This window comes from Echinops telfairi, unplaced genomic scaffold (genome assembly GCF_000313985.2).
Source record: "Echinops telfairi isolate 266 unplaced genomic scaffold, ASM31398v2 ScPeMD7_17;HRSCAF=63, whole genome shotgun sequence".
Lineage (NCBI taxonomy): Eukaryota > Metazoa > Chordata > Mammalia > Afrosoricida > Tenrecidae > Echinops > Echinops telfairi.
The window spans coordinates 6,564,926-6,581,793 of NW_022103914.1; the positions used below are offsets into that span (position 1 = coordinate 6,564,926).

At 38.2% G+C, this 16,868-nt stretch overlaps 1 protein-coding gene across 11 annotated transcripts in view; it reads right to left on the minus strand.

Annotated features, from left to right (window-relative positions):
* Positions 1-16,721, minus strand: part of DLG1 (discs large MAGUK scaffold protein 1) — a 245,648-nt gene extending 228,927 nt beyond the window's left edge. For 8 of the 11 annotated variants that reach the window (XM_045287601.1, XM_045287600.1, XM_045287594.1 and 5 more), the window contains exons 1-2: positions 16,640-16,720; positions 15,910-16,041 (exon numbers count right to left, since the gene is read on the minus strand). In XM_045287601.1, the coding sequence (XP_045143536.1) occupies positions 15,910-16,041; positions 16,640-16,658 (151 nt within the window). In that variant the 5' untranslated portion in view covers positions 16,659-16,720. Of the gene's footprint in view, positions 1-15,909; positions 16,042-16,639 lie in introns of all 11 variants that reach the window. The other 3 variants (XM_045287595.1, XM_045287590.1, XM_045287588.1) reach the window with 1 other exon arrangement.
* Between the last annotated feature and the right edge of the window lie 147 nt (positions 16,722-16,868).

The following is a 16,868-nucleotide window of genomic DNA, read 5'->3' on the forward strand; positions in this document are numbered from 1 at the left end:
TAAAAAGAACCAGGGTTTCTCAAAGAAATGGCAGATTCCTGAGCAGGCACAGGAGTTAAGTAACAAGATTAGCCTGAAACATCCGACTTAGCAAAAAAGTGTTCAACAACAAAAATAGTGACACGTCATAAGAACACAAACACAAGTTTGAAAGGACTCACACTAATTATTAAGGATGGTAATAAATGATAAACCATTCTCTTAGAAATGTTAAGTCTTGCTAAAGATGCTAACCTAGTCAGGCACACCATGCCATCCCTCCACAACAGACTCCAGAAATCAAGTAAAGCAGATGACAAACCTAAAAGCCTGAGCATCAAATGAAAGGGTAAAGAATCAGATCAAACACTGACAGAAAGAAGAAACTGAACAAAATAGGGAACAAGTAGAGATACAAAGTGGATGTGTGCTGCCAAGCAGTCAACTGAGGACAGCGTGGCCACAGTAAAATAAAGCAGAGTGATCCCAGGTTCCGAGCGCAGGACACCAACTTTACAGAATCTCCAAAAGGACAGAGATGCAGTGACAACAAATCCTGAGTGAAGCAAGGTGAGTAGAACATACTGTAAAACTTATACTCAAGTAGAAGCCGACCCGAACATCAGCCGAGGCACCTCATTTTACCACAAAAACAAAATTAAAAATGTGCTGAAAAACTTGGCTTATACACAAGTATATATGGTAAACCAGATTTAACAAAGGAACGTGTAGGAAGGAGGGAGAAAGCTCAGGGCCAAGGAGATGACAGAGCCCGGAAGGAGCCAGAAACAGGGACAGAACTCCTCAGCAATGGTCCCTGGTAGTCTAAATTAAAGGAGGTGAGGGTCTGTGGAGTGGCGGCTAGAGGCAGTGGACTGCAGAGAATCCCTCTCCTTTCCCTGGGTCAAGGAAAGGATCTGAGAGACGACAGCACTTGCCTAGGAGTGCACCAGTACCCACACTAGAGGCTAGTGTCTGGAAGTGTACAACTCCCCACTCTCCAATTGTCCTCTCAGTGACCAGAGGTGTGCCCATCCAACCCAACTGGCAACTGGTGGCACCACCCACCACCCTCCCATGCCCAATGTCCTCGTGTAAGGCCCCACAATGCCAATCAGTGCTCCCACCAGTCCATCTCCCCAGCCTTTTGGCATTCTGTTACCCCAATAGGATAGGTAAGTAACAAGATCACTTGTTACTTTTTGTTATGCAAACACAATAGATCATATACTTAGGAAACAGACACCCCTAAATCAAAATTCCCACCTTTGCGATGTTTAATAATCTTTTGTCCCACTACTTCTCCTTCGTTTCAATATGGCAGACACCATCCTATGGATCTTCAGTCCCACCAAACCCACAGCCATCACATCAATTCTAACTCAGAGTGACAGGGTAGAACTGCCATCAGGGGTTCTGAGACTGTAATTCTTCATGGAAGTAGAAAGCCTCATATTTCTCCCACAGAGCAGTTGGTGACCTGCTGACCTTGTGGTTAGCAGCCCAATGCTGTAACCAAGTCCACCATTAGTCTACCATATATAATGCCATTTATTCACTCCAATGCTAGTAGATTAACAACAAATAGATGGCAGCCAACACCTATCCAGACCACCCTCAGCTACACAGATCAGTGAACAAAGACCCATGCTCACACTCCAGCTAGTAAGTATCCTATCCACCTGAAAACAGGTGATAAGTATACTAATGCTGCCAAACCAGCAACAAGAGTGGCACAGCACCTCCAGCTCCCTAGATTAATCAACACAAAAACTCAGGGTAAGGCAAACAAACATACAATCGACAAAATAATGTTTAGGACTAACATCAAATCACAGAAAGTGACCAAAATAAAGGATCAAAAAATTTTCCTAAGAAGTGGTAATAGAACTACCTAAAAATGATTTCAAAAGACATACTTAGGGTGCTTCAAGAGATTAAGAAAATTCTGATTACTCAGTCAAAACCATGTTGGCAAGAAAACAACAGATGACATATAATCATCAGCCATGAATGATATATTCAGCAAAACTGTCTCTCAAACACAATGGCAAAACTAAGACTCTTTCAGATAAACAGAAAATTAAGTGTAAAAATGAGACCAACCTTACAAATATATTAAAGGGAGTTCTTCATACACAGAAGCTTCAGACAACCACCAGAAATTAACACATAACAACATTATCCAGATACTAACTCAGATAAAGAATTCTCATAAACGACGCTGAAAGACTGAAAACAGGGAACCAATCCATAAATGACGAGAACTACAAAACAAAAAAGTAATACATGTTGGAGCTCCAGAAACCCACAAAAAGAAGTTAAGGCAATACCAAATAGACTGTTTTGGGGGGCTTTATTGAATTCCTTTTCTGCATCAGTTGAGATGATCTAGGTAAGCAAATCATCAATGAAGAAGAGGAACAAGGTAAGAGCTCTCACACTCCTGGATCTCAGAACATACTACATACAGTCATGGTAACCAAAATATGCTGGTACTAGCACAACCACAGGCATGTAGACCAATGGAATAGTACTGAGAAACCAAAAGTAAGCCCACCCATTTATGGACAACTAATCTTTGACAAAGGACCAAAGTCCATTAGATGGGAAAGAGAAGTGGTGCAGGCAAAACTGGACATATATTTGCAGAAAAATTAAATAAAAGCCATGCCTCGCATCATACACACAATTAACTCAAAATGAATCAAAAAATCTAAATGTAAAACTATAGAGATTATGGGGGGGTGGGGGTGGAAATAGAGGCAAGACATGATGTAAATAGAATACCAAACATTACTAATAATACACAAATAGCAAAGAATAAATCAGATAACTGGGATCTTTGAATATTGAAACAACTTTATAAAAAAGAAATTCATAACAGACATTATAAGAGTAAATGGGGTGAAAAAAAATTATTTTGAAAAATTTTATTATGGCATATTAAGGGTCTAATCTATAAAAGTTATAGAGAATTTCAATACCTCTGGAACAAAAAGACAAACAATCCAATTTTAAAATGGACAAAGGACAAGAACAGACACTTCCACCAAAAAATGTTCAAGTGACTAACACATGAAACTCTGCTACCAATCATTAGCCATTCCAAAAACCAAACCAAGCTCACCACCGAGTCCACGCCAACTACAGCAACCCTATAAAAGCAAGGTAGAACTGCCCTGTGAGTTTTCAAGACACTTTAGGGAGTAGAAAGGCCCATCTTTCTCCCTCAGAAAGACTGGTGGTTTCAAACTTGAGCTTGTAATTAGCAGTAGCCCAACACATAACTACTGGACACTTGGGGCCCCTGCACTAGCCACTACAGATAGAAACCAAAACTACAATGAGATATGACTTTACCTGGCAATAATGACATTGATCAAAAGAATAAATACTGACAAGGTTATGGGGAAAGTTGAGCTCTTATACATTGCTAGTGGGATTACAAAATGGTACCAACAATATGGAATCCAGCATGGATTGAAAAGGAAAAGTAGATCCATCCAGCAATCCTATTCGTAGGTATTATGCTAGAGAAAGAATGGTGATATAAAGACATATGCACGCCCCTGTTTATCACAGCATTATTCAAAATATGAAAAAGATCAAGGCAACCTAAATGCACAGTCAATGGATGGATAAACTGAGGTATATACATACAATGGAATTCCATGCACTGATTAACACCAATGACAAACAATTAGGAAAATTCAAATATAAACAATGAGTCACCAGTTCACATCTACTGTTAGGTGCCGTTGGGTTGGTTCCTACTCATAGTGACTCCAAGAACAGAATGAAAAAGTGCCTGGTCCAGTGCTATCCTCACAATTGTTTTTTCTTTTTTTTTTTTAACATTTTATTAGGGGCTCATACAACTGTTATCCCAATCCATACACACATCAATTGCCTCACAATTGTTCTTATGGGCTGTCAATCCATTACATCAAAGGCCTTTCCTCTTTTTCACAGCCCTACTTTACCAAGCATGATGTCCTTCTCCAAGGAATGGTCTCTACTGGCATATCCAAAATGCGTGACAGTCTCACCATCTGTGGTAGCTACATAATTTCATGTCAACTTGAATATCTATAAAAGTGTAGGGGTAGAAGAAAAAAAAAAAAGTGTAGGGGTAGTATTCATTCAACCTGTCGATCAAGTCAGTCTGATGGTGGCTCCTTGTGGGTGTGGCCTTCTCATAAGAAGAGCCCTGGGAACCTCCCCTTTTGTCTTCACCTTCCTGCTGACTGACTCTGATAACTGTCAGTCACCATTGGATTCACACAATTCTGCACCCACTGACCTGTGGTATTCCTGCATTCTGCATCATTGCTTGTGACTACATGAGTATGAAGAAAGACTTAAGGATTAGTACGGACTTTATAGACTTGATTTGGACTGGGCTGTTTTCTTGATATATAATTACTTCCTGATATAAAGCTCTTTTTTAAACATATGAGTGTCACTGGATTTCTTTCTCTAGTCAACCTGGCCTAACACACCATCCTTGTCTCTAAGGAGCATTCTGGTTGTACTTCTTCAAAGACAGATTTGTTGGTTTTTTTGGCAGTCCATGGTACTTTCGGTAGTCTCATTCAGCATTATATTCAGATGCATCGATTCTTCTTTGGTCTTCGTTATTTAATGCCCAATGTTGAAATGAGTATGATGCAACTGAAAAAACCAGGGCCTGGGTCAGGTGCCCCTTAGATTTCAAAGTAACATCCTTCCTTTCCAACACTTTAAAGAAGTCTTATGCAGCCGTTTTACCCAATGCAACACATACTGCTTCCATGAGCATTAAAATTCAAGCAAGACAAAATCCTTGACAACTTCAATTTTTTCTCCACCTACCATGATGTTACCTATTAGTCCACTTATGAGGATTTTTGTTTCCTTTACAGTGAGTTGTTAATCACATTGAAGGCTGCAGTCCTTGATCTTTAATAAGTGGTTCAAGTGCTCCTCACTTTCAGCAAACAATGTTGTTTCAACTGCGTATCATAAGTTGTTAATTTTCCTTCCTCCATTCCTGATGCATCTTTTTTTTCATACCAATCCAGCTTCTATGATTATTTGTTCAGCACACAGATTAAGTATGGTGAGAGGAAACAACCCTGACACATACCTTTTCTGATTTTAAACCATGCAGTATTCCCTTGTTCTGTTCCCATAACAGCCTTTTGATCCATGTACAGGTTCAGAATGAAGCACAATGTAGGGTTCTCAGATTCCCATTCTTCTAAAAGCTATCCATAGTTTGTTATGCTCCACATAGTCTAATGCTTTAGCACAGTCAAAAAAACACAAGTAAACATCTTTTCTGGTATTCTCTGCTTTCCGCCATGATCCATCAGACATCAACAAAGATATCCCTTGTTCTATGGCTTCTTCTGATACCAGCCTGAACCTCTGGCAGCTCTCTGTAAATGTACTGTTACAGCTGTTTTTGGATGATCTTGAGCCAAATTTTACTTGCACGTGATTACTGACACTGTCCAATAATTCACACATTCTGTTGAGGTCATCTTTCTTTAGAATGAATACAAATATATTATGGATCTATTCCAGTCAGTGGGCCAAGTAGCTGTCTTCCAAATTTCCTGGCATTAGCTTGTTGAAACATTTCAATTGGTAGTCCATCAATTTCTGGGATCTTATTTTTGGCTAATGCTTTCAGTGCACTTTAAACTTCTTCCTTCAGTATCACTGATTCTTGCTCATATGCTACTTCCTGAAATGGCTGAATGTTGGAGTTCTTTTTTGCACAGTGACTATGTATTTGTTCCATTTCTTTTGATGCTTCCTGCATTGTTAAATATTTTCCCCACAGAATCTTTCATATTGCAACTCAAGACTTGAATTTTTTTCCTTCAGTTCTTTGTTTAAGATAGGCCAAATGTGTTCTGTGCCTTTTTGGCTTTCTAACTCTAGGTCTTTGCACTTTTCATTACATTTCACTTTGTGCTCTCAAGTGCCCTTTCTCAAGCTGCCCTTTGAAATTTCAGTTCAGCTCTTTGCCTTAAACATTTCTTCCATTTGCCTTAGCTAATTTACCTCTACAATTAAGAAAAAGTTTCAGTATCTTTTGACATTCACACTCATCTCTTCTTTCGTTCCTGTCTTTTCTTCTTCATGTATGATGTTCTTGATGTCATCCCACCACTCATCAGGTCGTCTGTCATTAGTGTTCAATGCAACAAGTCTGTGCTTGAGATGTTCTCAAAATTTAAGTGGGATGGATTCAAGGTTGTGTTTTGGCACTCCTGGGCTTAACTTTTTCAGCTTCAACTTGAACTTATATATGAGCAATTGGTAGTTTGTTCCACAGTCAGCCCCTCGCCTGGTTTTAGCTGCTGATATTGAGCTTCTCCAGCATCTCTTCCTACAGATGTAGTCAATTTAATTCCTGTATAGTCTATGTAGAGAAGTCCACATATATAGTAACCTTTTGTGTCGTTGAAAAAAGGTATTCAAGATGAAAAAGTCGCTGGTCTTGCAAAATTCTATGATGCCATCTCCAATGCCATATCTTCCAACTACTCTTCCTTACTTATACTTTGGTTCCAACTTTTATATCCCAATCTCTAATTATTGTCAATGCATCCTGATTGCATGTTTGATCAAGACTGATGAAGGTAGGATTCTTCCACTGCTTCATCACTAACATTGGTTGTTGGTGTAAAAGTTTAAATAATATTAATTAGATTTGTCTGAATGTGAATAGATAAAATCTTATAACAGCATTATATACTTCAAGATGGATCTTGAAAACTCCTGTTTGATAATGAATGTAATGCCATTCCTCTTGATTATTCCATTATCAGTATACTAAATCATATGATTTTCTGATTTCCAATTCCGTTCACTAATGCCTAGAACGTTGATTTTTGTGTGCCACTTCATTTTTTTCCCACAACATCCAATCTTCCTAGATTCATACTTTGTACATTCCCAATTCCAATTATTCACTGATATTTGCAGCTGTTTCTTCTCATGTTGAGTCATGCATCCATCAGCAAATGAAGATCCATCCCAAAGGCTTTATTCCCACAGGTTTCCCTCCATTCAAGCCATTAGGGTGGATTCTACTTTGATGTTTGTCTTTCAGTTTATCTGACTACAGTGCTTGTGTGTTGCTGTGATACTGGACACTATGTACCAGTATTTCAAACGCCAACAGTGTCACTCAAAATGAATAGGCTTCTGCAAAGCTTCCAGAATAAGAACAAACTATGAAGATGGAATAAGCTGTCCACTTTTGAGGAATTAGTCACTGAAAACTTCTATGGACAGAACTGAAACATTGTCAGATACTGAAAACCTCATGAAAAGCTGAACACTGTTGTAGACAGTACCAGAAGATGAGCCCCCAGGTCAAAATACACTCAAAAAATGACGGAGAAAGAGCTGCCTTCTCTTTCAAAAGCACACCTACTAAAATGGCTATAACTTTTTCTTTAAAGGAAAACATTAAGTGTTGGTGAGGATATGAATAAATTGGAAATTCTGTCCATTGATGGGAATGCAAAATGGCTCAGCCACTGTGGAAATAATTGTATAGTTCTTCAAAAAGCTAAACACAGAATTACCCTCTCTCCTAGAAATCCCACCCTTAGGTATAGAACCCAAAGAACTGGAAGCAGGTAAACAAATACAAGTACACACATTTTCACTGCAGCTTTCGAGTCAGTAGTCAAAAAGTAAAAGCAGCCCAAATGCTTACCAACAGAAGAATGGATTACAAAATGTGGAACATAAATACAACAGAAAATCATTCCACCATTTTAAAAAAAGGTAACAATAAAGCATATATATCAACTTCAAGAACATACCGTATATACTCGTGTATAAGCCAAGTTTTTCAGCACATTTTAAATGCAGTTTTTGTGGTAAAATTAGGTGTCACAGCTGATATTCGGGTCGGCTTCTACTCAAGTATATATGGTATATGAGAGTCAGGCATAAAAGCTCACATGTTATACGACTGAATGTACATAAAATAGCCAGAATACATTCACATAGAGAATCATTTGGTAAACATCAAAAGTTCAAAGGAAAGGTGAGAGAGGAACTGTGTAATGGGTATAGCGCATGGAATTTCTTTTTGAGGTAATGAAAATGTTTTAGTTATAGAGGTAGTGGTTACACATTGTGAACATACTAAATGCCACTTTAAAATGGTTAATTTTGTATTGTGTAAATTTACCCTCAATTTAAAAAATCCACAAAAGGAAACAAACAAGCAAAAAAAAGGACTAAATAAATGCACAAAACATCTCTCAAAATGGATGAGTAAGTCAAATACCAAATGACAAATATGACATGAAACTACTATAAAAAGTCAGGAACATATTTACTCACAGAAACCTTTGAAAGCTACCAGGAAGAGGAGAAAAGAACTAGATGGTCCAAAAAATTCACTGCCATCGAGTTGATTCAAAATCAACATGACCCTACAGAACAGAAAAGAACTGCCCCCCTGTGGGTTTTCAAGGATGGAACTCTTTATGGGAATAGAAAGCCATTAACCACAAGGTCAGCAGTTTCAAACTACCAGCAATTCCACAGGAAAGATGAGGCTTCCTCTCTACAGTGTCTCAGAAACCCAAGGGGCAGTTCTACTCTGTCTTACAGGATCATTACTAGTGCAGTGAATATGGTGAGAAAGTTCTTATAAAAGCAATCCATTGCACTAGACAATTAAGTCCAAGTGAAATTTTCAGGCGCAGGATATGTGCATGGTGTTAAAGTATCTTCTCCATGTACTGCTTATCGGTCTTAAGAGAAAACCCAAAAACAGTAGCTATAGACAATGTCTTAATGGGGGGGATTAAACTTGGCATCCTCAATTAAGGGTTGGTAACAGTATGTGTCTGGATGGATAGTATACTAGGCAGAAATATATAACCTGAATCCAATCATGTAGAGACAAACCTAAAATGAGAACGTTTTATATAGAGTGAAGGGGGCGGAAGGGAGAGTAGGAGAATGAAGAGAACTGTATTCTTCAAAAGTATCAATGTCATAAAAGAAGGAAAAGGGGCTGTGGAAATGTTTCCAGATTGAAGATTAACTGGATATGACAAACCAAAAGCCATACCAGGTCCTAGACTGGATCTTGTGCTAGAAGGAAATGTGTACCTTATCCAGGTAAAATAGCTTAGACTACAAAAATATTTAGAGGCTTTCACAGCTCTGTCATTCAGGTTTCTAACAGAATTTGAGCAGATTCAACATTATCAAAGCGGTGCTTCAAATCGGGGCACTTAAACACTAGTTTGAACTGCATAGGTAGTCTACTTACAAATGGATTTTTTTAAGTTCATTGTGTAAAACTATAATTATCTCTTTTTACTTCAACTGCACATTGAAGTAAAACATAAAAGGTTCTCATACTTTTCATCATGCTCACTGCAATACTGTAAAATCTGAGTATCATAGGACACATACAAAATGCCACCAGTGACACTGAAAGTGAACCCAATAATCACATAAAAGTCAAGACATAACTAGGAAAAGGTGAATTGTTTGGTATGTACCATAGATTGCAATTATCCACAACCTCAATATAAATGAACCCAGTGTAAGGACTATTATATAAAAAAAGAAAATGATATTTGAAAACGCAGCTTTTACGTAGATACAATATATAATATATACAACATACAAAATATGTTAACTGACTTAATGTCAGTGTTTCCCAAAGTGGGTGATACCATCTCCTGGGGGGATGGGAGTGCTGGCACAATCTCAGGAGGGGGTGGTATACAAAAGCAGATTCCTACACTGTATCCGGGATTGTGGGCTATGGTACACAAGTTTTTCATTGCTAAGGGGGAGCTGAGTGACCTTTTTTCTGAAGAGGGGACAGTAGGCCAAAAAAGTTTGAGAACCTATGATTTATGTTATCATAACCTCTGGTTATGTTAACAACAGGTTATTAGTAGTTAGCTTTTAGGGACTCAAAAATTACACGTGAATTTTCACCCATAAAGGAGGTCAGTGCCTCTAACGTACACATCGCTCAACGGTCAAGTGTTACAGACAAAACTGTAAATAAATAAGAAGTTCTGGTGGTGCAGTGAGTTACTTGTTAAGCTGCTAACCACAACATCAGCAGTGAGATGCTACCAGCTGCTCCACAGAAGGCGTTCTGCTCCTGTAGCAATTTCCAGCCTTGGCAACCCAAGAGTAGTTTTACCCTGCCCTAGTCACCAGGAGTGAGAATCAACTCATTGGCAGTGAAGACCTTTGAGATTAGCAAGTAATCAAAACTACCAACTTCAAAATCTCTCTCTCACACACACACACACAGAGATGAAAATGTTGCATTGTTACAGCCAATAATAAACCAAAATGAAGAAATTTTGCTACAGCTAGAAGTTTTTAAGCATGGTTTACTAACTTTTCAAAATGTGTAAATTTGTTTCATCATTATAAACATTCTGCTTCAAAGCAATAGTCATTTTAAAAAGACCACTGACCATTAGATCAACATATTTTAAATGTGCTTGTATTAATATACCTTATTAATTCACATTGAAAAATTCAAATATGATAAAGGACATTCTAATTGGTCAAAGTGAGAAGAGTCTTGATTCAGAGTAGTTGAGTTCAATTTCTAGCATGAATCATATTTCTGAATCCCAGTATCTATAAACTGAAATGTCTTCTACCATGTTAATAAAGTCAAGTATACATATTAGAGTTAACAGAGTAACAACATATTAACTGTCATCTAAAACTCAGAAATGAATAGTATATTGCCTGTCTACATTCTGAAACACGTGCAGAAGTAAAAGAAAGAAAAGTTTATTTATTAAATAATTATTCCAGTTTCCTTCTCCAGCTAGTACACTAAATGAAATACACAATTAAATTTCCTCTCAAAATCCATTTGTTTTGGTGGGATTTTTTTTTTGTTTTTTGTTTTTTTTAGATCATTTTATTGGAGGCTCTTACAACCCTTATTACAATCCATACATCGATTGTATCTGACATATTAGTACATATACTCCCATCATCTTTTCTAGACATTTACTTTCCATTGAGCCCTTGGGATCAACTCCTTTTTTTTTTTAATCCCTCCTTCCTCCCTGCCCGCCCCCCCCCCAGCCCTCATGGCCCCTTGATAGATTATAGATTGTTAATTATTTTCAAATCTCACACCAACTGCTGTCTCCCTTCCCCTCTGGTTTCTGTTATTCCCCCTGGATGGGGGTGTGTGGTTATGTGCCATTCACCTCCCTCCCTCCCCCTTCCCCCTATACTTTTGGTATCTCTATTCCCATTGCTGTTCCTGGGTTCCATGTGTTGTGAGTTTTAACTCTTGCCTGTACGTATGTACATGCTCCCATCTAGTCTAGATTGGGAGGCAGCACTGGGGTCATGATGGGGGTGGGGGGTTGAGGAGGCCTCAAGGGATCAGAGGTCTACTGCATGATCCATTAGTGCTCTACAGCACCCTGACTCATCCCCTCCCTGCAACGCCTCTGTGGGGGGATGTTCCATTGTCCACAGATGGGCCTTGGGTCTCCGCTCCGACCCCCCTCCATTCTCACCAATGCATTTTTGTTTGTCTGTTCACTGTTTGTTGTGGCCATTTGTTCTTCTATATGAAGATCTTGTTATTTGTACTGAAGCAAAAAATACTGAGAAGAAAACAATTCTCTATTAACCTAATACACATCTAACCACAAGTTTGTTTTCAAACAGCGAAGCTTTTCCTGGAAGATGGAGTAGTTTTACCTTTGCAAACTAAGAGAGTAACCTTCAAACTAAAGCATGAACTGATTATGTAGTGAACCACCTTCAATTAAAAACTAAGTCCTAAGGAGCCAAGGTAGAGGAGCCCAAGATTTTCTCCCTGTGCACAACAAGAACAGTTGGTTCTCTGATTTTATAAGAGATAATGTCATGGGTCTAGAATGGTATGAAACCCAAAGGAGCTATGGTAGTCCTGGATCCAGAAACCACTTAGAATCAGGAGTGACCTGAAACCATCATGGAACTGAACACCTGGACTTTGATTGTAATCTAACCATAACCTGTCCATTGAACTCAAAAACTTTTCAAATATAAAGGTAGAAAATGGTAATGCAATGTCAAATATATTAGATTTTCAAAATGTTCTCATTTAAACCAGAGATTAAAATCAGCACTTTACCTACAACTTATAGAAAAATAACATTCAAACAAAAATATTCAGACATCCAGAAATTAGGTATGTTTTGGAAATACATTTTCAGCATGAAAGAAAAAAATTTTAAGGTATCAGAGTAAATATGTGGCGCTAAAGAAACTTAGACCAGAGTAAAACTGCTGCCACAGGGTTTCCAAGGCTGTAATTTGTACAGAAACATACTACCACATCTCTCTAGGGAGTTCAACGGTCAACTTTTCAGTTAGCAGCTGAGCTCTCTCTAATCACTGCACCTCTAGGGCGCCTAAGAAACAATTTATCAGCTGAAACGGTAAATTAACTAGAACTTTTCTGCTTTCAATAATTTTTAAATCTCAAACCATCCTTCAGGAACACTGCCAGGCAATAGGGATAGAACAATGATTTCCATATCTTATTGAATTAAATACCTTTAAAAATTCACCATTTCGATGTGTCACTAAGAAAGCAAAACAATGCCAAATAAATAATGACATGCATCATTTTCAGATTTAAATTATTTAAAAATTGGGTTTGTAAAATACATCAGAATGTAGCATGAAGAATCACGAGGCACCAGAACCTCTATATTAACTACAGAGGTGGGGAAATGATTATTTTAATACCAAAACCCCTAGAAATTCAAACAAACTTTTTGAACTGCATGAAAATATTCAATACACACTACCAGACCAAAACACTCACTCCCTGCCATCAAGTCCATTCCGACTAACAGCAGCCCCATATACAGCACAGGGTACAGTTACTCCTGTGAGTCTGAGACTGTAAGCTGTTCATGTGAGTAGAAAGCCCTGTTTCCCCCACAGAGCAGCTGGTGGTTTCAAACTGCAGACCTTGTAGATCACAGCCCAAAGAGTAACCACTATGCCACCACAGCTCTTCCTAACTTAAACAATCAATCGATAAATAATCAAAGCTGATACTAAGTCCATAGAAACTCAGCATCCCAAACAGACAGCCTAAACACCAAATGATTTCCCAACTCAGGTGGTCAAGAACCAAAGCTCCAAACAACTTTCACACAACTGGTCCACAAATACCAGCTCAAAGGTTAAACGCTATCTATGGAAAAATTAGTTAAAACGACAAGTCTTCAGTACACGCTACAAATACACTGGATTGAGGTATAGCTCAGGACAATGTACAGGCTTAAATTATTGGGACATGTTGGCCTATATGTTCAGAATGAGAAAAGTAATAAAATTAGTAAAGTAATTCAATTTCAACAAACATGAAGGAATGCACTTATTCATTCAGTAATATCAACAATTCAACTGCGCTAAAAAAAACCCACAAAAACCTCTTAATTTTACCCATTCCCAAAGTAGAATCTATTACTTTTCTTACAGCAAAATCTTTTAACCACATCCTACACAACATTTAAATATAAATAAATCTAAATATCAGAGTAAATTCAAAACCAATTAAATGATACAAGGCAAGTAAGATTCACAAATATAAACTTACTCATTAGAAAATGATTTAAATTATATATAAGAATAAACACAGGGATAGAAGGGGGGAACCGATTACAAGAATCTAAGTATAGCCTCCTCCCTGGGGGATGGACAGCAGAGAAGAGGGTGGAGGGAGACGTCGGACAGTGTAACTTATGACAAAACTATAATAATTTATGAATTATGAAGGGTGCATGAGGGAGGAGGAGTGGGGAGGGAGGAGGAAAATGAGCAACGGATATTAAGGGCTAAAGTAGAACGCAAATGTTTTGAGGATGAGGGCAACAAATGTACATATGTGCTTGACACAATGGATGTATGGATTGTGGTAAGAATTGTACGCGCCCCCAATAAAAATAAAAAAAGAATAAACATGTTCCAAACCTTGAACAGGAAAGACAGAATGCATCCCTTGCCAAAAAGCAAATCCCCCTCAATTTAGGGGGAGGTCTAGTAGTATAGCTTCTATTTAGTTACTTCATTCATCCTTTAATTTTCCTAAGCCATTAAAGTACAGTATTCCTAAAACAGCTTCAAAGATGCATGTCGTGTGTGTGCGCGCACGCGGCGCAAAAACAGAAGTCATACTATTTTTTCCTCAATAGTGGTCCTACTAAGTAAACTATTCTAAGTTTAAAGGTTGATTTAGAAAACAAAAAGTATTCTTCGTTTTCCTGGGCGGCGTCACAAACACGGATTTTACAAATGGAGGCTCTGAGGCAATGCTACTTTGAGCAAGTCTATCATCGCCATTTTCCAATGGCAAGTGTCCACTTCTGGTCTCTGGGTCATGTTTAGTCAAGTTTTCTCACAATAGCTCAAAACTTTTCATAATGATATTGTTACATATGCGCTGGAAAACAAAAAAGTCATTTGACTCACTTTCGTGCAATATTCGCTTTATTGCAGTGGCCTGGAACCAAATCCGCAATGTGCTTGTTATTGAAAAATTCCTTTTTCTTTTATCTTGCTGTTGTGTTAGAGAAATCCAATTTGATCATCCATATTACTCTAAACTTCAGAGCTTAGTAATTCAAATGTAAAAAATGTGTCATTTACACAAAAATGGCAAAATGTGGATAATTTTTGAAGATGGGTTATAGGTTTGTGGTAGAAATGGGCTACAGGTATGAGTTATAGGTGTATAGGATTGTTCATCATGTGGTTTTCTTTATTTTATGAATGTTTTTAAAGCCTCTAAAAAGTTACTTTGTCAATAGATAAAGGTAAATCAATGCTTGGGAGTTACTGATTAAATAAGTGTCTTATTTTAAGACGCTATATAATAATAACTAATAAAGTTTTCATTCTTAGTATTGGAAATGTCAAATCTAGTTTAGTAGCTTCAGGTCTTCAAGGTATATGGCAGAGGGCTAGAGCACCTTGCTTTATAAATCAGAAATTATGTAAAAAAGATCTTTAGAATGATCTGGTGACTTATATGGGGGGAGGGGACTAAAACCCATTGTTCTTTTTCACTAGCTGCATTATACAGATAACAGGGAGACCTAGAAAATATTAAGTGACTTGCCAAAGTTCATTCAATGAATGATAGTGTCAGGAATAGAATTCAGGATTTTTTACTACTAATCTTGACTCTTTTACAAAACAAGGCATCACCTCAAATTTAAATTAGATTTAAGATTAACATTCTGCCTCAATTTCCTTGTCTGTAAAAATAAAGTAATAATTGCAACTGATATCACACCACAAAATATATGAACCGTTGAATGGAAAACTGATTTGCTCTGTAAACTTTCACCCAAATCAAATCTTTTTTTTAACAACCTCAAGTTATAAACACCATCTTTAAGATCATGTTCTAGACTAAAATTCTAACTTTACGAATGTTTTTAACTAAGGGTCTGCTTTAAAGGGACGAACATTCTTCAATACAGCAGACCCTCCCAGGCCCCTGAAAAAGGAAAATCACATACAGAACCCACCTAACAGTAATTCAATTAACTACTTTGGGGGACGGGGGTGTGTCTTGAAATTTTTTTTGCAGCTTTTCCATCTTTCAATATTTAACACTAAAATTCAAAACACTGTTAGCAAAGACCACTGAAATAATCATGCTGAGAATTATTTAATGATTAGATTTTTTTTTTAAATTATACTAGCCTATCTAAAACATACAACTCACTGAAGACGTACACACAAGTTGTTGGATATCTCATAAAGAGCTAAGTACATCATTCTCTTCTATTTAATGTAAGAGAATTCAGAGGATGATTTAAAGTCTAACAGACACACCATGGTCACAAATAAGAATTGAATTCTCACCTATTAAAGCCTGAAAGAGGTTGCTCTGAAATATGTTAATAACCCGTTCGATGGAACTTCTGAGCTGTCTGTCCTCAGTTTGGCTTAGTTTTGAACGATATTCTTCCAAAAGGTACAACGCTCTCTGGGTATCTGGGAGAAGAACAAAGCTTGATTCAATTATATACTTACAAGATATTACACACTAACTGTGCAAATGATTCTGCAAGACATCTCACGAGCTTCCCCAATCCTCCATGTCAACTGGTGTTTCAGGTACACGTGAGCTAGGCAGTCTCTTGCAAGGCAAACATTTGAACCTATGCTGTCAGCAGAAAAACAAGGAAGGTTTCTGACAAACAGCGTGCCGTAGTAAAAGACTCGCCAACATAGGTTCAGACTACATGGGATCCAAAAGCAGATCATCTGCAATTTGTCATGATCATTCAAGTCCTCGGCATGTTTTTATCAAGAAGCACCAGGTGACAAACTAAAATACTAACTCGGGGTTGTTCAAAAGACATATTTCAGGGGGGAACTATTAACTGCGGCTCTAGACACTGGCGAGCTGTCCAGGTAGGAGGCTTCACCCCATTCAGGTGCTCCTTTCTTCGGAAGCGTGGGGAAGCTGCGGGGACCGCGCCGGCTCCGCAAAGTTCCACCAACACGGAAACGTAGCACTCACACAGAGCCGGCACACGGAACAAACAAGTGTCCGCCACGGGCGAAGAGCTCCCAAAGAGATCCTCACCTTGCTTCCGGACCGGCATTTTCCCTCCAGGATCAGGAAGAGGTCACACACCTTGCAAACATACACGGAAAAGGAAAAGCAAAGAAAAAGTCGTGGTCAAAGTCGTGTTCCTTCCAGCGCTGCAAACCGAGAAACTCGCAGCCCCATTTGAGCAGCCCACCTGGCAGGAAAGTTTCCCAGCGAAAGGAAGAGGCTCCGAACCCGGGCGGCCGAGAGAGCCTTTCCCCGG